Genomic DNA, 21438 nt, shown 5'->3' on the forward strand with positions numbered 1-21438 from the left:
TAATGGAAACATGGAAGCACCATCAAAGAACATAGGGTTTTAAATATCTCCTTTCACATGCTAAAACGATTGTTGTAGCAAATTACTATACTAGAATATGTACAAATGTACGTGTATTTACAAAATGATTAATGGCATTTCATATTCCCTGACATAGCGAGATTTACAAAGTTACCGAAATAAAAAAAATAAACTGTCGCATTGTAATCAAGGAGAGGAAACTTTGTTCGATGCCGGTGTCGTCATATTCCAGTGGTTCGATATACCGATGGTGACTAGACTTGACACACACTATTTTGATTAGTATATTTCTAGTATATACAACATTCCATAGATGTATTTCAAGTGAAGTTAGTTCATGCCAATAAATTGCCGTTTGTAGAGTCCGGTTATCTTCGTAACATCTCCAGCTGACTGCGCGAGTACAGCGAACGAGCCTACCAACAGCGCAGGTCGTGAAGAAGAGGGTTAACGATTGTTCCAATGTTGAGATGACGTCAGCGCCTTGCTTGTTGATTGGAGGGTTCAGGAGTTGGGACTCGCTCCCAAGATGCAAATGCTGAACAGCCAGAGATGTTGCGAAATTAATCGCACTCTACCCTTTTCGCAAGTGCACGTGAAAGTGCTCACGTAACTTGTCTGATCTCCTGTCTCCTTTCGATTAATGTAAATATGTCCTCTCGTGTCTGACTTGCGTGCGTGTCAAGCTTATTTATATATTTCGCAAGTCTCGTGCGTGCATGGCTGGATACAGCAGACCTATTTTTCTCTGTCGCGTATTCAGTAACGTCGCCAGAAGGGGGCTGTGGGACGAACGTCCCAGATCCGAACGCCCCCCCCCCTTCCTACTGCCTATTCGACAAAACAAGACAACTACACTGGGTCGGGAATCTGTGAAGCAAACGTTAGAGACTGGAATAAAGCGAGTGGGCGGAGCAAACGGCTGGTAGCTGCAGTTGCGTTCTCCCCTCCATGCACTCACTTCCCTTCTCACGCACATTGGTCGAGCCCTCCTGAGTTCTACTTGCGCATTCGTTCTCATGCTCTAGAGATTCCCGGAACAATGTGTAGATAAACGCTTATTTTGCCTACATATGCATTTTTGTATGGTATTCAGGTATTCCCTGAACCCTCCGTTTTGTCCTGTTACTTTAAGTATTCGGCATATTACTTATCGAATATTCAGATTTTAATGTACTCAGACAAAGTTCTCACCTTCGGAACTACTTGTCAACCATGTTTGGAGATAATGACAATGTTTCAACTAATGGTTTTAGATTTTTGAGAAGCGTGGGCCTATTACGCAACTCTGGGGTGATTTTTAGAATCCCTTAAACCTTTTTTTAATGTACAGTAAAACCTCGTTAATCCGGACTATTGGGAGGGGTAAGTTGACCGGTTTAACGAAAGTCCGGATTAACTGAAATAACTTAAAAGAACAGTAGAAAGTGCATTAAGACTCCGTTTATAGCAACAAAACACGTTTATTATGGTGTATTTAAAGGGCATAGGCCTAAATACACTATACAGTACAGTACAAAGTCTGCGGGACACAGAATTTCATCAGTGGTTGACTGCCTTTTCTTTGGGAAGTTCTCTTTTTGACTTCTAGCCACATTAAAAACCTTGCATTCTGCTGCTTTTTTCTTTGGTTGCTTTTTGCCTGTCTGGATTAAGCGAAGTCCAGCTTATCGGGTTCGGATTTACGAGGTTTTACTGTATTTTGTAGTTGCTGTGCAGTCCCTTTTGACAGTCGCGCACTTTTAACTTCACTCAAAGGGATTTTACACAGTCTTTTTAAGTTTCAGGAAAGGACGTTCTTCTGTAAGTGTTTTCTGTTCAAAGGGTGCAAAATAGTCACATGTGCTGATGCACCCATCAATTATGGTTTATTCGTTCATTTTGATATTATATCTCACCTTTGTAAATTATTTATTAGGCCTTCCGTGTTATCCAAACTGTTAGCAACACCAATCTTTGGTTCGAGGGGTCCCGAGTTCGATTCCCGTCGTGCGTAAGGGTAGCTACTTGAAGAGAAGAAGCTCTGATCTCAAAAGACAGGAAAGTGGCTATGGGTCTCCATGCGCTGACAACGCGTCACCAATAAAAGGTCACTTGGCTGGCAGACCTTGTCCACAGGTAGCTGTTTTGCCATGGAGTTAAATCGTTAATTGTCCAAGTATTGTGCTTCGACGTCATTTTTTAAGGTAATTCCAAAGGAACTACTTATGTGCTGCCATCTGTGATTAGTTTCCTAAACTTATTACTGAACATAAAAACCGATGCGTGTATGGTAGCCTTTACACATTCATTATTATTGGGGCTGTGGATTTAATCGGTTAACCGATCAAATGTGTTTAGTCGACTCGATTAAAATATAATGAAATATAATGAAAGGATCATAATTGTTCTGTGAATCCTGTTTTGGGGAAAATCAGTGTACCATTCCGTGAGGTAGACTCTTAAGCTCTGATTGACAGGTCATTAGAGCGAATTAGTGCTTGCATAACTCCACCGCCTGAAGGGAACTCAATATTCAGTATGGTTTCATTGTCTCTCTTCATACCTCTGAAGAAGGATTGCCTTTTGTTCTGAGCATGTTAACGCATTACGAGATGTAATTGTAAGTGGAAGTGTCTCTTCTTCAAACTTTTCTTAAAAAATATTCTTATCAGTGCCAATTGTTACTTGATAATTAGCTGTAATCAGTGGCGGCGATTTGGACGGGCGGGGGGGCAGTTGCCCCCCCCCCCCACTTTAGCCCTCGTACTATCTACGAGATAAACTGTCTTTGCCCCACAGTTTTGGCACTTTGGCCCCCTAGTTTTGGAACCCAATCGCCACCACTGGCTGTGATATACATAAGTATTCTTCACAGTATATGGAATTATTATGATAAAAATGCTACATTGTATTACCTATCTACAAAAAAAAATATTTTTTTGTTTTGCTCCATGTTATAAAGACTTTTTTAAAAGGTATTAAAATTTGGTTAATTGCTCAATTAATGGATGAAATGCGTCCTACTGCCGAGAATTTTTTTTTTGACTATCGACAATGTTAATTTATCTCTCGTGCGATGTCTGTCTTCTTTGTGATGGTCAAGCGTCGACGGAAATACACTTTTATGTAAGAACGGAAGAGTTGAACTATGCATTTCCGGTTCTTTATCTATGTCACAGTATGGAGAGTGGAGAAGTAAAAAAAATGGGCATGTACTATCAAGTGTGCAAATGGAATGTTGACAACAATGGTTCTTTCACGAAAGAAAACCGCTGTTGCATGTGTACCATTTGTTGTTCTGATGTCGACAAAACATGACAGCATTGTTCGCCCTGAAAGCTAGTATAAAAAGAGGTATGATACGTTTTTCAAATACAAATATATTGATGATTACGTTTTTATGAAGAAATTGGCCTACCTCAGTAGTGCAGGGGTGCCCATCCCCCCAAGGCCCATGACGCACTCCCCCTCAAAAGGGTAGAACCCCCCCCCCCCCGTTTATGCCGAATAAATTACTCAGATTATTTGTGTCAGACAAAATTGCGGAGAAATATATTACCACATTTGCAACGACGAATTTTTGACGGGGAGGGGAGGGGGTAAGTACCAGGATAAACGTACCAACAACAACAACAATAATAAAAATAAAATAATAATGACTTTATTATTATTACTCCTACTATCAGTAGATTCTCACTCCTGTGTACCAAAAAGGATGAAATAAACTCCCTAGGGTGCAAATATTCTCCCTAGGGTGGAGCGAGGATAACTCATCCCTTTATCTTCAACGGGAGGAAAAACAACCTAGGCTAGTGTGAGGGAAACTCACCTTTTGGGGACACCTGTTTGTGACAAGCCAAACTACACCCCCAAAAGATGAGTTTTCACACCTTTATTTTGTCAGTGTAACTTTGAGGGGAGTCTACTTTCACTATAGCTCTCGCCACAAAAACAGTCCAGTCAAGGTCGGAGCTTCCCCTTGCCTCCTCCACACCCCTGACCCTCCAGGGTTGCCAGACTTCTAAGTTGCTCAGTCGACACTTCGCTCGTTGTACGTATGCGGTTGATTTTGTTGGTTGAAATTGTTGCTTATTGGCAACACTGTAGGTGGGTGGCGTCACCTTGACTGGACTGTTTTCTTGGCGTGAGCTCTAGAAACCAATCATTGTAATTTTGATGAGTTGAAATGAAAAATATACTCCCGATCGAAAAAGAAACTGGCAGCACGCCTACTTGTAGTTTGCGTACCGAGTGATTTCCCATGTCATTATCTCTGTTTACACTGCATTTGTCCACGTCGTTACTTCGGCCCGCACTCTGACCTTGTACAGCACTTAGTAACTATGGAATAACTGACGCCACCATTAATAAATTGAAAACTTTTCCAAACTGCCATATCTTGAGTTCATAGTCCAAATATTGGCATTTTGTTCGCCAGAAAATGTGGACTCCAAGCTGTTTTGGTTGTCAATCAAACTAGGCGTTTTTATTGTGTGTACATTATTGAACGTTATGACTGGTTCAATAAAATTTCTGAGCAACCGAGGAAAAACAGCTGCGGAGGAAAATCCGAGAGAGTTTTGACGTCAGACTCCTTCGAGTTAGCAGCTGTGCAGCTTGAGGTAAGCCTTTTGCAGAAGCATGACCTTCGCAGGCGACATCCTGCAGGAAAAGCTGTGGAAATGCATGTAAGGATGGAATAGCTTAAGTCTTCATTGGAACGCCACTTCGGTATCTTTGACACAACTCGAGAGGAAGCCGGCCGGACGCGCGTGTGTGGTTTGGAGCCAGCACCTGTTGTTCTGAAAAGAGATGTTGTCCCTTTTACGTGAAGTGTTTACACATTCAATCACTGCGACATTACACTCCCAAGGTCTCCGCATTGTATAAAAAAATAGCACAACACAATACCACAACCTAGTCTCCCTGATGGCGCAGTGGTAGCGTCGTCGCCTTGTAATCATACCTGGTCGAGGCGCATAGTGGTTCGGATCCCACTTTAAACTGTAGGCCCAGTCCCGATTAGCCTTACTGTGCATAAAGTGGATTTATAACACCAAATCAATCAATAATACAACCTAGCAATGATAACGCAACCACAACCTCACGTTAAGAAATCTATAAAGAAACTGAATTGGGAACATTTCATTTACACCACGTGGACTTGACAAGTTCTGTCAGTTCTTGGATGGACGCTATTGCTGGGAAAAGTTTGAAGGGACGATTTACTGGGCTCCACGTGGGCTTGATATGTGGTTGTCAGAGGTAAACTGGTCTTTCGTAACTTTCTTTGAAGTAAAGTGGCGTTCCCATGAGGACTGAAACTGTACTGGGACTGGGCATCCACCTTAAAGTGGTATCAGAACCACCCTGCATTGTGCCTCTCGCCGAAGATCAAACTCTGGAAGCGTTCCACTACCGAGTCCGAGATAAGAACGACAGCGGACTTATCGAAACGAGAACAAGTGTCCGAGACTTTGATAATCGAATTGGAAAGAATTACCTAAATCAATTACATCAGAATGGGACTTCTTTGGACAGATGTCGACGTGATTATATATAGATAAGTCACATGTCTAGGGCGTTCGGGAAAAGGTACAAACTACGACGATTTGTTGTTGCTTTCATTTGAGCTTCAATGAATCAATTAAAGAAAATATTTTAAGTAATTATAATTTCATATTGCGCATATGTAATGTTTCTAAACAGTGATGTTCCAAACAGTGCATCATGTCTGTCATGTTTGCTATTGAAAAAATAAACATTAAAAAAAACTGTTGAAAAATTGCATTTTTGTCTTAGGTGATTTTCCCAACAGCTTAGATATTTTGTAGTAATTACAAAGTAACCCATTCGGCCAATTGTGAGCCTGTTCTGCGTGGTTCCATATAGTTATGAAAAATATTAAGTTTTTCCAAAGTTCTTAGCATCGAAACGATGAGTCAAACATGAAAAGTTTATTGAGAAAAAATATTTGCCTTAGTGACCTCTATACGGTGTGAAAGTCTGCGCGGAGACATGCTATTGTTTGTATCATATATATTTCGAGACGAAAACGAAACTGTTTCAGCATCTCGTTTGCGTTTGTTGAGGCCAGTGCTACGTGCTGTACGAACTTCCCGCCTGCACACCACCACCTCAAACTATACCCTGTACCAATTAACTGTAGACCAGGCGAACGAGAACATGTCTCTGCGTAAAAAGTGACGCGAGACAACTCCACCAATGAACAGTGAGAGAAACGGGATTGCGTAATGGACGACTGGAGTTACCCGATTTCTCTGCTTTGCTCTGTCAGAGTTGCAAACTTTTGAAACCGATAATACCGTACGCACATGGCAAACGGACCGCCGTATCTTTGTCTCCAGGACAGGGTATAGGTGAAGGCGCCCTCTTTTTCACGGAACCAACTCCTGTTTTTTTTTTTTTCTGCCATGCTTACGATGCCACGCTGCACCGTTACGAATCACATGGCGAACGATTTTCCACTGCAGGAACGAAGTCATCCTGCCTCGCTCACTCCTCTTACAACGCTACAGTAACGCTATTCGCTCTGCAGTCCACACGTGCATTGGAGAGCGCCCTTACCCAAAAATCGGAGAGTTGACCAAGGAACCTGCGATCAATGCAAAACGTTTCATTCTGATGTTCATTCATTCACACGCTGTACAGGATAGGGGCGATACCAGGGGACATTTAGCTCGCGTTGAAGATGAATTGATAAATGTAGACATCTTAGCAAAGTTGAGCACGTGTATCACGTTCGCTCTCTCTCTCTGCCACCTTGCATGTATGTATATGTATGTAATAATGTGTCCACCTCCGTGGAAGAGAGCATATCACAGTGGGGTACGACGCCAGAGATCCCGTGTTCGCATGGGTGTTCTTTGTAAGTGTCCTTTCATCAATTTCATCATATCTTCACTCATTCTCATTTTCGCTTTCAGCCAAAAGTGGTAGAAAAACTAAGTAAAATATACCAAACCAATCTCACTTCTTCCAATCTATCTTTCACTCTTTTCTCCCCCTCATCTCTCTCTCTCTCTCTCTCTCTCTCTCTCTCTCTCTCTCTCTGTCTCTGTTCCCTTCCTTCCCAAACTCTTTCTCTTGTATTTTTTTTCTCCTTCTCCATCTTCTCTAATTAGGCAAACACATGACATCGAAAGAAAACTAAGACCTCCCCGATGGCACAGTGGCAGCGTCATCGCCTTCTAATCAAAGGGTCCCGGGTTCGATTCCCAGTGAACACACATAGTGGTTCGGATTCCACTTTAAACTGTAGGTGCAGTCTCGATTAGCCTTACTGTGAATAAAGTGGATTTAAAACTCCAAATCAATCAATCGAAGGAAAACAACATTCATTTAATGTCTCCCGGGGCTGGGTGTAATTTTTGTTTCAATCCGTGAAGATCCGTATAGCAGGGTGTCTACCAGTCAAGAAAGTGAAGAAAAAGTCAAGATTTCCACAGATAGGTCAAGTAAGTCAAGAAAAAGTCAAGAAATTATGCTTGTGGTCAAGATGTTCTGCTATTTTTTACAGTATAGTGAATTTATATTGTAAAATACCTGTACTGTTATTTGATAAAATTGAATATTTGGAAATCTCAAATTGTATTTAGTTGTGGTTAAGGTTTGTTCACTTTTGTTTCTTAAGAACTACATTCTTGTATGCGTGAGGTTTTGTAAAAGTATCAAACAAAGTAATGTGGCCATTCCCATCCAGGTTGAAGTCTGAAGCATTATTTTTTACAAGCATTGATAATTAAAGAAAGTCTAAATCTCTTGTTAAAGTACAGCTTCAGTTTTCGTTTTAACTGGCATTCTGGTAGGAATTTTTCATTAAATATTTTCTTAATTTCCAACTATACCTAAGTAGGGGACCATTACATAAATGTTAAGAAAAAGGGAAAAATGGTCAAGAAAAAGGAAAGAATGGTCAAGAAGTCATGAAAAATTTAAGAATTTTGGATGTTATTTTGGTAGACACCCTGTATAACCGTAGCAATCTGAGACTTTTCTATCTTCTCCACAACATTTCTCAAGAATTATGCTTCGTGGAGCTAAAATTACACTTATACTTTGGAGCCTGACCAAGATTGTGCATAAACTTCACGAAACCCTAACATCTGACGGTTTGTTTTGTGTAAAATGCGGTACTCTACTTTTATTTTAATTTGGAGTAAGGTCTTAACCCTGACTGACTCGGAAGGGAATTCTCGTAGATCCTGCCTTTGTGATTTCACCGTGACGTTTCAATCCCGCCGCTTCTCAGAAGCTTTCTGTTCGTTAACCCTCGACTGCCCATCTGCAACACCCCCTTCACTTGGGTAAAGCATAGTCTTAAGTTGAATTAACAAACACTGTTTGTCAGATAATGTTTCTCGCCGCGAGTTATGGGCGAATTGAAGGTTGTTTCTGGTCTCCGCAGCTATCAAAACAAATCTGCAGAATGTCTCTTCTTCCAAACAACAGATGGCACGCTTGTCGGCGACGTGAACAGTAGAGTTGGAACGATTACAAGGACTCGCGAAAGTAAATATATGTATGCTCCATCAAAAGACGGAAGGCCGTAGATGCTTTAAAATTCTTTTAGGCTTATTTTTCTTCATGAAGAAACTCTGAATTCTGCTACATTGAAGACTGGAGCACCATGTAGATTTTGAGCAGGTGAGCTAGCAGGGAGAAAGATAGATTCATATAGGAGCGACAGCAAATATCCTTGTAGAGTTGAGCGCAGATAGATTGCTGAAAAGTGTCGAAAACAGGTTTCTGGAAGAGAGAAATTGCTTAGCTAGGGTAAAAGCAGAGGCCGTGGAATGAAGAAAACAGGAATGAAACACATTTCAGTGCTAGAAGGCAGTATCTCGTACGTTTCAAATTCTTGATCATAGTGACCCACAATGCTTGTGCTCGAACGAAGTTATTTAAATGTGCTTTTCTCAAAACTTGCCAGGTAGCCACATTGAATGGGGTAACGCCTCTTGTGCTCTGAACCCCTCAATTGAGCAGTGATATAAACAATACACACAGAGAAAAAGTTTGTTTTGAATAAACAGGAAATAGTTTCTGCTAACCAAATATTTGTTTAATATGCTTCAAACAAATGATTATTAACCAAAGCAAAATTATTTCAGTAATCGTGCACATTTGTTTAGACTTATCACAATTTGGTCAAGATTTAGTAAAGAATTCAATTTTTAACCAAACGTGTTTTGTTAATTAAGACAAATTAGTCTTTTTCTGTGTAGATGTTGTTTTTTCTCGCATGATAATTTGTTGTTATTCACATCGCTACTCCAACAAGATACGCTTTCCCGAAATGTGATTTATGTACAGTAGCACACGCAGAATTTTTCTTTTCCGGAGGGGGTTGGAATTGTACAGTCACGGACACTTCTGGGTTGTAACAAATCCATTGACTTTCAATGGAACTATTACAACGCAGAAGTGTCCGTAACTGTACAAGTGGAAATCACATAAATAGTGTGATAAAATATCTCGAATTACCTTGTTCAACCTTCGTTTCAAAAATTTTTCAAAAACCGAAATGGAAATCGGGTATCATTTAAGGGAGGTTTTCATTTACCATTTTGGTGTCTCCCGAGTTGTTTACTGCTTTCATTTGAATATTTCTTTTTCTCAAAATTTTGGGAAGGGCTGTAGTCCCCATCAGCTTCTCCCTGCGTACGCCAGTGCTTATGTGTGAGGTTATTTTATAAATGAATAATGTTGGTTTTTTTCCGTAGATTTACCATTCTCTTGAGCCTTTTCCTTATATTAATACCATGACTAAGATCTCGGACGATTCGTTTTGTTTCCTTCCTCCGTCATTCCAGCTCATCCTAAGAATAATCAGTGTTGCCAGGTAGTTTGTGGCGGGGTTGTTAAATCCAGGAATTTTAAATAAATCCAATTCCGGTACAGGAGAGAAAATCAGTAAGCGTAAATGGGTTCTGGACCTTAAAGAAACCTTTTATGTTTAAAGTATTTCAATTCGGTCCAGGAACCTTTTTTCCGAATGAATTTAAATACGGTCCAGGAACCTTTCGTCAAAGAAACAATACGCAACTGACAGAATTTAAATTGTGCGAGGAGAAAGATTCCGGTCTTGCAGCGGAACCCAATAGAACCAATCAGAATTTGTGTTCCTGGACCTTTAACAACCCTGGTTTGTGGTATCGTCGTTGACAAGCAATTGTGTAAGCAAAAGATGATGGTTCAGTTCTCCGTCTCTCGACCAGAGTATTCAGGAGCATCAGCTGAAGAACACAAACCTTGTCCATGACCTTGTGCAGAAACGTGTTTCTCAATTTCGACAGCAGGAGGAGCCACCTGTTTCCCAATGCGGCCAATCTCTCGCGTGTCTGAGGGCATCCACGTCCTCAGCCGGCTTCCCAGACAATTAAAGCCGTTCCTTGACGGCGCTATGCTACCTGTTTGACGTCAATGTTTGTGTTTGCACGTCCACCGGCGCGCGATGCGGAGCGGGAGTTTCCTCGTGTTCGCCTCGGCGGTCGTGTGATGAAGTCGCGAGTGTGGTGCGTCGTCCGGGGTATGGCGCTGGACCACAGGACATGAACACGTCCCTCACCTGTGGCCTCTGGTACATCACCATACAGCTTCGTAAGAAGAATGGCAGGTTAGTGAAGCGTGGCGACAGTTCTTTCTTTCTTCTGAAACTTGGACGAAACGCTACGCTTTGTGGGTACTCGACAGTGACCGAAGCGTTATATAGGAATAGCGTGTTCTTAGTTAACGTCGATGCTTTTGCCTTAAGATTAATTGCGACGATGATAATGAATGGTTGAGACTCGATCCCAGATGTTTGACAATGGAGTTGTGCAAATCCGAATATTTTGGAGGTATAAATCCAAGATTTGTTGATCGCGAGGCGGGTACACAACTCTACGTTCGGGTAACGGACTAGGGATTCGATGTTAGGTAAAAAGATAAAGGTACCCCTGCGGTTGTGCACACATGCCATGAAGACATATGGGGTGATATGGAGGTAGTTCCACATATTCTTGATCTTGGTTATAGTTGGGACGATGTGATCAGCTTCACGCCCGGCCACGTTTACTTCCCAGGATTGCCCCCAGCTATACCTTGATACGAGGCTGGGTGGGCCTCGGAGCCGTGCAGAAACAGGGAAATCCTAGTCCAGATCACCTGCATCGGAATTCGAACCCCGGTCTTCCGCGTTGTAGGCTGATGCTATCAACTGAGTTACCGCGGCCCATTCGATGTTTGTTTAAATAATTCAGGACTGGTCACTCGGGAAAGAGAGAGAGTATTCGACGTTCGGATAACGGATTGAGGATTCAGCGTTCGGATAACGGATTGAGGATTCAGCGTTCGGATAACGGATTGAGGATTCAGCGTTCGGATAACGGATTGAGGAATCAGCGTTCGGATAACGGATTTAGGAATCAGCGTTGGGATAACGGATTGAGGATTCAGCGTTCGGATGACGGATTTAGGAATCAGCGTTCGGATAACGCATGGAGGAATCAGCGTTCGGATAACGGATTTAGGAATCAGCGTTGGGATAACGGATTGAGGATTCAGTGTTCGGATGACGGATTTAGGAATCAGCGTTCGGATGACGCATGGAGGAATCAGCGTTCGGATAACGCATGGAGGAATCAGCGTTCGGATAACGCATGGAGGAATCAGCGTTCGGATAACGCATGGAGGAATCAGCGTTCGGATAACGCATGGAGGAATCAGCGTTGGGATAACGCATGGAGGAATCAGCGTTCGGATAACGCATGGAGGAATCAGCGTTCGGATAACGCATGGAGGAATCAGCGTTGGGATAACGCATGGAGGAATCAGCGTTCGGATAACGGATTGAGGATTCTGCGTTCGGATAACGGATTGAGGATTCAGCGTTCGGATAACGGATTGAGGATTCAGCGTTCGGATAACGGATTGAGGATTCAGCGTTCGGATAACGGATTGAGGATTCAGCGTTGGGATAACGGATTGAGGATTCAGCGTTCGGATGACGGATTTAGGAATCAGCGTTCGGATAACGCATGGAGGAATCAGCGTTCGGATAACGGATTTAGGAATCAGCGTTGGGATAACGGATTGAGGATTCAGTGTTCGGATGACGGATTTAGGAATCAGCGTTCGGATGACGCATTGCGTTCGGATGACGCATTGCGTTCGGATGACGCATGGAGGAATCAGCGTTCGGATAACGCATGGAGGAATCAGCGTTCGGATAACGCAAGGAGGAATCAGCGTTCGGATAACGCATGGAGGAATCAGCGTTCGGATAACGCATGGAGGAATCAGCGTTGGGATAACGCATGGAGGAATCAGCGTTCGGATAACGCATGGAGGAATCAGCGTTCGGATAACGCAAGGAGGAATCAGCGTTGGGATAACGCATGGAGGAATCAGCGTTCGGATAACGGATTGAGGATTCTGCGTTCGGATAACGGATTGAGGATTCAGCGTTGGGATAACGGATTGAGGATTCAGCGTTCGGATGACGGATTTAGGAATCAGCGTTCGGATAACGGATTTAGGAATCAGCGTTGGGATAACGGATTGAGGATTCAGTGTTCGGATGACGGATTTAGGAATCAGCGTTCGGATGACGCATTGCGTTCGGATGACGCATGGAGGAATCAGCGTTCGGATGACGCATGGAGGAATCAGCGTTCGGATAACGCATGGAGGAATCAGCGTTCGGATAACGCATGGAGGAATCAGCGTTCGGATAACGCATGGAGGAATCAGCGTTCGGATAACGCATGGAGGAATCAGCGTTCGGATAACGCATGGAGGAATCAGCGTTCGGATAACGCATGGAGGAATCAGCGTTCGGATAACGCATGGAGGAATCAGCGTTCGGATAACGCATGGAGGAATCAGCGTTCGGATAACGCATGGAGGATTCTGCGTTCGGATAACGCATGGAGGATTCTGCGTTCGGATAACGCATGGAGGATTCTGCGTTCGGATAACGCATGGAGGATTCTGCGTTCGGATAACGGATTGAGGATTCTGCGTTCGGATAACGGATTGAGGATTCTGCGTTCGGATAACGGATTGAGGAATCTGCGTTCGGATAACGGATTTAAGAATCTGCGTTCGGATAACGGATTTAAGAATCTGCGTTCGGATAACGCATGGAGGAATCAGCGTTGGGATAACGGATTGAGGATTCAGCGTTCGGATAACGGATTGAGGAATCAGCGTTCGAATAACGCATGGAGGCACCAGCGTTCGAATAACAGATTTAGGAAGCAGCGTTCGAATAACGGATTTAGGAAGCAGCGTTCGAATAACGGATTTAGGAATCAGCGTTCGGATAACGGATTTAAGAATCAGCGTTGGGATAACGCATGGAGGAATCAGCGTTCGGATAACGGATTGAGGATGCTCTAACGAGGGTCTGTCGCATGCATCCACAGTCAGTCTAATCGTCTGTGGTGTTTGTCGCAATTGAAAATAAGTGGTAGAAAAGCGACGCAACATAACCAAACAATCAAGCAACATGACCCCAAATGTCACGAAAATTCATAAATTATTGTTTGAGCATTTTGAAACTCCCTGTAGACGTTTCTCTTCTCAGCCGGATCGTCCACCTAGAAGTTCCAGGTTTTATAAATAATTAATGGGACTTCCAGCTCCGAGGACGCGCTTTTGTACAGTCGCTGCTTCGCGAATGAGACAAGATTTGAAGCGTCTTTTGCTTGCTGTCCGACTGAGAAAGGGTCAAGGTTTTCTATTCTTACCTCTTAACGATTGTTTCAGTCTTTACGTAACAATGTTCAAAACAAAGGAAAGACAAAAATATTTTCACTCTTTCCCCCTCATTTAACACATGAAGTGTGTAGCCAAAGTACGTCAGAACGCTCCACAGCTTTTTAATCAAGACTTTATGCAGAACACTTCTTTATTTATTCATATTCATGTAAGTCATACAGAGCCAGATTTAACGTTGCTTGTTTTCACTTCGTGTAATTTTTGTAGATGCACACAGAATGTCGCCGCACAACAGCCTTTATTTTTCACAGCGCCTAAAAGGCGAATAACTTTTCCTAGTTACGAAACCGCTTCGGTGTACAAGATTCCAGGTTCGAGTCCTGGTGTGTGTGTGTTCAAAAGTGGTAGAAAAGTGGCGTAAAATATGAGAAATACAAATACCCGGTACAGGTACACTCACCACACTTAGTACTTCGGCAGCTTGTTTCTTTATACAGCATATTTGCAGAAGATACAATTAAACCTACAAGTGTATCAATATACGCTGTGTATGCAACTGCGCGTCACAGAATCCGTGCTTTTTAGGGCTGGTGGAGAATTTTTCGTTGTGACGACAGGCCCGTGTATGATTTTCCTAGGCGATTCTTAAAACTATTTTTTGTAATAAAAAAAATGCAACCGCTCTCGTTTCCATGTATTACATTCAGACTAAAAACCACTATCGGCCATACTGGTCGAATTCATTTGCATCAGCGTTTACATGTATTCTCGAAAGTGGCCGCTAGCGGGCAACCACAGCCTGTGTTGTGTGTTCCTGGAGAGAGGAGGGCTTCTGGGTGAAAGCAAAGAATTGCGTAACTGGAAAACACTCCACTCTTCCTCGAGGAGGTTTTTGTTATGTAACCCGCTACTACACTGCAAATCAGGATGGATTTTTCCTATTGGGCTCAGTGGTACTGGAAACCGCACGGGGAAATCTTGAGTGGCGCCATTGTGGTTTACTCTGATATGATTCTGTAATGAACAAAAGTATTTTATTATATGGCGAAATCGTTAACATGTACAGTAGTTAGTACCTACTAGGGATGGACGATATCGGAAATTTCATATCGCGATATATCGTCAAGAAAATATCTTCACAGACGATACGATATCTTTTCCGTATCGTGATATCGGCGATATATCGTCTCCACGATATATATCGCCAAAATATCGTGATGATATATCGCTGACATGATATATATCGCCAAAATATCGTGATGATATATCGCTGACATGATATATATCGCCAAAATATCGTGACGATATATATCGCCAAAATATCGTGACGATATATGTCGCTAAAATATTGTGTCGAAATATCGTTGACACGATATATATCGCCAAAATATCGTGACGATATATATCGCTAAAATATCGTGTCCATATATCGCCGACACGATATATATAGCCTATCGCTAAAATATCGTGTCGATATAGCGCTGACACGATATATATCGCCAAAATTTCGTGACGACATATCATCTAGTTGATATCGCCTGGACCCCAACACTAGTACCTACAGTTTAAAGTGAGAGCTCAACGCCCGAGTTCCCGGGTTCGAGTTGCAGCCTGGGCATAGCTTTCCTTTTTAACCTCCCTTCCACGTAGTGTACTCTAGACTGTACTTTGCAGACTAACGAGGCTCTGGCGTCTGAACTCACGTCCAGTATAATCCTCTGTGGCGGTCGTGTTTGCTGTTCATCTGTGTTTGTCCTTTCATGTATTTCATCTTATCACCATTCAACCTCAGTTTTGCGCCAAAACTGGCAGAGAAACTGAGTAAAATAAATCATTCAATTTATGAGTGTCCGCTCATCAGCTGCATCTCATCGTCGCGATTAGACAGAAGTGACAGAGGGGCGATGTAAAATAAAGTGGGATGGGAACCAATGTGCGATTGTGCTTCCGTCGGGAATCTAACCCGTGGTTCTGTGATTACATGGTTACCACTGCGCCATTGCATAGGTCCTGGGATTATGGCGGTGAACGGTTGCACAATTCAAGCACATTGGCGGGGTTTTAATATTTCGGAGGGCGTTCCTGACCACGTTCAGGAGGTGTTTCTTTCCTTATGAACTTGACATGAATGTTCCTGGTTGGAATCCCCTCAAGGCAATGAGTGTTTCACTGCTACTGCGCTTTCATCAGTTTCATTTAGCTGTCCATCTTTAACGCAGCGACTAGTCTTTTTAAAATAGTTGAGTTGTTGTTTTAAGTCCACTTTATGCACAGATAGGCTAATCGGGACTGGACCTACAGTTTGAAGTGGGATCCGAACCACTATGTGCCTCCACCGGGTATCGAACTCGGGACCCCTTACAAGGCGACGGCGCTACCACTGTGCCATCGGGGAGGCGTCTCTTTTTAAAAGAGACCGAATACTCACTAAATAAAGAATATAGAATACTCTTATTCTTTTTGGAGGCTGATAGATTGATTTAAATGTACCTTTTTTTTTAATTTTCTTATCTTACGTCGTTTTATGCCTTTGAACTAATCGTGACGTTGAGGATGAATGGTGATTATATGGTATTGATGAACATATACACGCAAAGAAGCACCCATGGCCAAGCCGAGACTCGAGCCCACTCCCGTGCTTAACCACCCAGGTGACTGATACAATGCAATGACCACTGAATCAAAGTTACGTTTTTGAAGACTCTTTGCTGAAAGAATCCTGAGATTCCTTGGTTCTACCTTGAATTCAGGACTGAATTAAGGATCGTGCGAGAAGCATCCTAAACTGAAGATGGAAGCGACCACGTATAAAACTCCGACTATTGCTTGAATTTGGGACTGAATTAAGGATCCCCAGAAACTGGCTAAGTTTGAAATTTCATAACTTGTACTCTTGAATGACATAAAATTATCTTTTCTGCCCTCTTCACTCGCCCGAAGTGAAACTGGTTTCCATTGCCGTCACTTTCCGAGTACCCGAAGCTCTTTTGTGTTGAGAAATCAGGTCAGCAACAACATAGAAAGGTAGCACTTTTCTTGGAATCCACTTGTCGACCATGGAGAATGACCACGTTACTCTCTCGATTGGGAGTTGAAAGTGCGGGCGACAGATTTTTTACAACCAATTATGTAAGTTGTATGTCCGGAGGCCTTTGAATGATGTCCAAGACAGATCTATTATGTCAAGGAACTCTAATTTGTATTAGTCTTTTAAGGTCCTTCGGTTCGTTAAGTGTTACGGTCTGGTTTTGTAACCATGGTTGTGGTTATATAACTCTTTATTATAAACACCAGCTCGTAAGTCAGTCAGAAGAGGGATTATCATGTATATTGGTGGAATATTGGGACCAATTTCATCTGTTCTGTGTTTTCGTTTCCATTCCTTGTGTATCTCTCTCCTCTCTCTCTTTTTATTCCCTTTTTTTTTCTTTGAAAGATCAGATATGCGATTGATGAGTATCCTCGAGAAAAGGGGCTTTAACTAAGAATGGCCACAAAATCAGCATAAAAGATAAAGGGATTTCAAATTATGTGATATCAGTTTCAGATGCAACAGATAATCTGGATAGCACATACTTGATGAATGGTTTGTAGAAAATCCGGATTCATGACGAATAAAAAAAATACGTAGATAATCCATAAAATGGACAAACGATAAAACTGCCCGAATAATGCACACATCGGATATCGCACATTTCGGACAATCCGAATATCCGGATGTAGGATATGTGGATAATCCGGATATAGGACATCAGGATAAGCCGGATATAGGATATCAGGATAATCCGGGTGTAGGATATCCGGATAATCCGGATGTAGGATATCCGCATAATCCGGATGTAGGATATGTGGATAATTCGGATAACATTTTATCCTGATTTGGCCATTCCTAATTGTAACTCCTGCTAATCAACCACCTTCCTAAATGCCGGGCTCAATAATTGCTTACCCGAGTTTGTTTTAAGCCCACTTTGTGTTCATATAGACTAATCCGAATTGTACGTACATACAGCTTAAAGTCAGATCCGAACCGCTGTGAAATTTACCTCAATCGGAAATCGAACACAGGACTCCTTGATTACAAGGCAAATTGAATTTTTAAAGCTATGGTATAGATGGATTGTCTCCTTGAACCCAACATATTAGGATACAGTACTGGCCAAAAGAGTGTCAACTTTTGGTTTTTTTATTGTAACTGAGGTATTTATTGCGAGAATTACACAATATTTGCACCAAAACATCTTCAAATGGATTACATTCGACTGATAACCGAGTGGTTCGGCAAACTGTGAAATGGTCTACAAAAGAACAAATTTATGTAAATAGAATAAAATACACACCATCGAACATAAAGAAATATTGCACCTCAGTTCACCGGGAAAGGTCAAAACTGGTGTTGATCAACACAAAATTAACAAACAGCATCTAGTACTTTGTGGCAAAGCCTTTGGCGTCAATAACGGCTTGGCAACGACGCTGCATGGAGTCGATAAGGTTGTGGATAAGAGAGACTGGTATCTTCTTCCATTCCTCCTCCAACTGAGCAAACTTCTCATCAACATTTCGTGCTCTCTTCCCTGCCAGACAACGCTCCAACTCCTTCCACATGTGCTCAATCGGATTGGGATTGGCTGGGCCACTCGAGAACATTAACGCGACGACGGCGGAACCAGTTGCTGATGTGCTTGGAGGTGTGTTTTGGGTCGTTGTCTTGTTGGAGGGTGAAGTTACGACCAAGAGTTCGGAGAGCAAATGGTCTCATTGTGTTCTCCAGTATGTCCTCGTACTGGAAACGGTCCATAATACCATACCATTGATTCGTCATAGTGGGTCGACGCCATTGACAGTGATGCACCCCCACACCATCACAGATCCCCCTCCATGCTTGACTGTGGGAAGTTGAAACTTGGGATCAAATCTCTGGCCGACAGAATGTCTAATCCACACTATTCCATATGTTCCAAAGAGGCAATACTTTGATTCATCACTCCAGACCAAAACTTTTCATTCTCTCCTGGTCAACGCCAGATGAGCTTTTGCCCATGCAAGTTTGGCCTTCTTATTCTTCGCCGAAATCAGCGGTTTCTTACAGGCCGACGTCTATTGAGACCGGCCGCTTGGAGACAACGTCTGATGGTCCTTCCAGATGGCGACGGGGTGGTTGGGAATGATAGCTCCCGAGCAATGTCGGCTGACGTCAGTCTGGGGTTGCTTCTGCTGATGCGGAGGATGGTCCTGTCGACGTGTCTTGACGTGGTCCTGGGTCGTCCTATATGGGATTCCTTCACAACACCTCCCTGTTGCTTCCACCGTTTCAGAAATTTCGATACTGCACTTCTAGTGATTCTAAACTGTGTTGCCAGTTCCTGCAGTGTTCGCCCTTGTGCGCGTCCGTTAGCAATGCCTCTCTGCATGTTAGGAGACAGATTGGTTCATCCACGGCGAGTACCCATACTCGGAAAACATAGAAATGTGTCATGATGAACACAAATTGGAAAATGTCTGGTACACATTGTTACAATCATTAACCAGCATGGATAGGTACAATAGTAATTTTTCGGCGGGTTTTGTAATTCCTTAATATTATGGTGAAAATGGTACACTTCGACCAAAGTACATGCGTTGAACATCAGAAACATCCTCAACAACATATCATGCGATGTTCATCCTCATCGGATAACACTGGCAAGAGGTATGCGAAAAAAACACGAAGTTGACACTCTTTTGGCCAGTACTGTAACTACTCGCATGTCAACATGGTTGCACCAAGAACTTTATTTCATGTTCATTATTCGATGTATATTTTACGAAAACTTTGTCTGACAGCTGCTTCTCAAGACTACATTTTACGTCTGTTTCCTGTAATTTTAGGCTTCGCGACGTTGAGAATGAACGATGATTAGTTGAAATTAATGAAGAGATACTCGCAAAAGAAAAAAAACATGCTCGGGCAGGAGCAGAACAAGGGACCTTTGGTGAGTCGACCACTCGGCCACCGAGGCAATAGAAAACGGTCTCAAAACAAACATTACTATTTTTGGAGATATTACATAAATATAAAAGTACAATTGGATGCATAAATATTACCAGGCAAATTGTCCATCGCTGTATTAATACATTGTCTTATTTCTAAGGAATGGAATTGTACAGACGCTGGTGTTCATGCTTGTGACTGTGCTTCGTTGGCATTTTTTGTCAAATTTTGAAAGCCACACTGTATGAACGAGGCTTGTCGATTTATCAGTTAATATTTATTCATACTACTCAACAATACGCCGCCGGCTCGGTAACCAAGCGCGTTAAGTGGTTGGCTTTCAATTTCGCCACCGAAGTTCCCGGATTCGAATCCTGCTCTGGGCATGCGTGTTCTTTTTGTGTGTCCCTAAATCAAGTTCACCTAATCATCGCTCAGTTTGATCGTCGCGATTATCCAAAAGTGGCAGAAGAGCGACGCTAAGCAACAAAAATACAAATGCCTAAGAGACACTTTACAAAATCAGAACACAGATATGGAAAGAATCGTAAAGTTTTAACTTTTTCCTACGCTAATGTTGCCTTTAAAAGAAATTCTCTGTCCTGCCTTCCTTGTAACAATTATGTAATTCCAGCGCCATGCCGCTATCCCAAATGCGTGCATCTTTCAAACGGGAACACACTCTTTACAGCATAATAAAATACAGTGTTGTTGTGCTCGTTGTTTAATGCCCGCGTTTGAGAAAAGTGGGGAATTTCTGTTAAACAAAATATGGAGTTGACTCGGTGTTACTGCTTTTTAGTGTTTTAAGGTTTGTCACTCATGACGTAATTGATTCCGTTGTTAACAGTAGGTCTGCCATATTTGTTCTTTCATTGGATTTATTATTATTATTATTATTTAGCGTCGCTTTTCAGTCACTTTGGGCTAATCGCGACGATGAGGATGAGTGATGATATGATGAAGGAACATTTACAAAGAATATCCATGCCCAGACCGAGATTCGAACTCGAGACACCTGACTTCGTAGCGCGCTGTGCAAACCACTCCGCCACGATTTGGTTTGGTTTGATTTGATGCTTTAAGTCCACTTTATGCACAGTAAGGCTAATCGGGACTGAACCTACAGTTTAAAGTGCGATTCGAACCACGTGTGCATCCACCGAGTATCGAACCCGGAACCCCTTGATTACAAGGCGACGACGCTACCACTGCGCCATCGGGGAGTCCCACACTCCGCCACGGAAGTTGGCTATCTGTCGTTTGTAAAAACAGGGCACATACTGAACGGGAATGAAAAAAAAAAAAAAACCTTTATGCACTCACACATAAGTGATATATTTTAATACGCTTTATTTTGTGTTACATACTAAAGGGATAGTATAAGAATATAAATTACCTTTCGATAATATGTTTACACTTGTAAATCTGTATATAATATTGTATATTGGGACTCATGTATTTTTTTTTTATTCTTCCAACAGGTCGTCGAGCAACCTTAGCCCGAAGTCTGCTCCCCCCACTCCATACGGCGACCGGCTGGCCGGTCCATTCATAGCAGCGTCACCACCAACGTCACCTGTCCCCAAGAGCCCCAGCCACGTCTTCTCACGACATGACAGGTAAGCATTTCATTTCTATCTACACTTACTTTATATATATGTATATATATATATATATATATATATATTTGATGTAGAATCCAGAACACCCAACAGTTGGAAAATGGTTGA

At 42.4% G+C, this 21438-nt stretch overlaps 1 protein-coding gene across 8 annotated transcripts in view; it reads left to right on the forward strand.

The window, feature by feature from the left end:
- LOC145984983 (uncharacterized) overlaps positions 1 to 21438 on the forward strand; it is a 382735-nt gene that overhangs the window by 280440 nt on the left and 80857 nt on the right. For 7 of the 8 annotated variants that reach the window (XM_083118457.1, XM_083118455.1, XM_083118456.1 and 4 more), the window contains one exon: positions 21190 to 21327. In XM_083118457.1, the coding sequence (XP_082974583.1) occupies positions 21190 to 21327 (138 nt within the window). Of the gene's footprint in view, positions 1 to 10440; positions 10643 to 21189; positions 21328 to 21438 lie in introns of those variants that run through there. The other variant, XM_083118461.1, reaches the window with a different exon arrangement.

Source organism: Lepisma saccharinum, chromosome 3, assembly GCF_977018435.1.
Source record: "Lepisma saccharinum chromosome 3, izLepSacc3.1, whole genome shotgun sequence".
NCBI classification, from domain to species: domain Eukaryota; kingdom Metazoa; phylum Arthropoda; class Insecta; order Zygentoma; family Lepismatidae; genus Lepisma; species Lepisma saccharinum.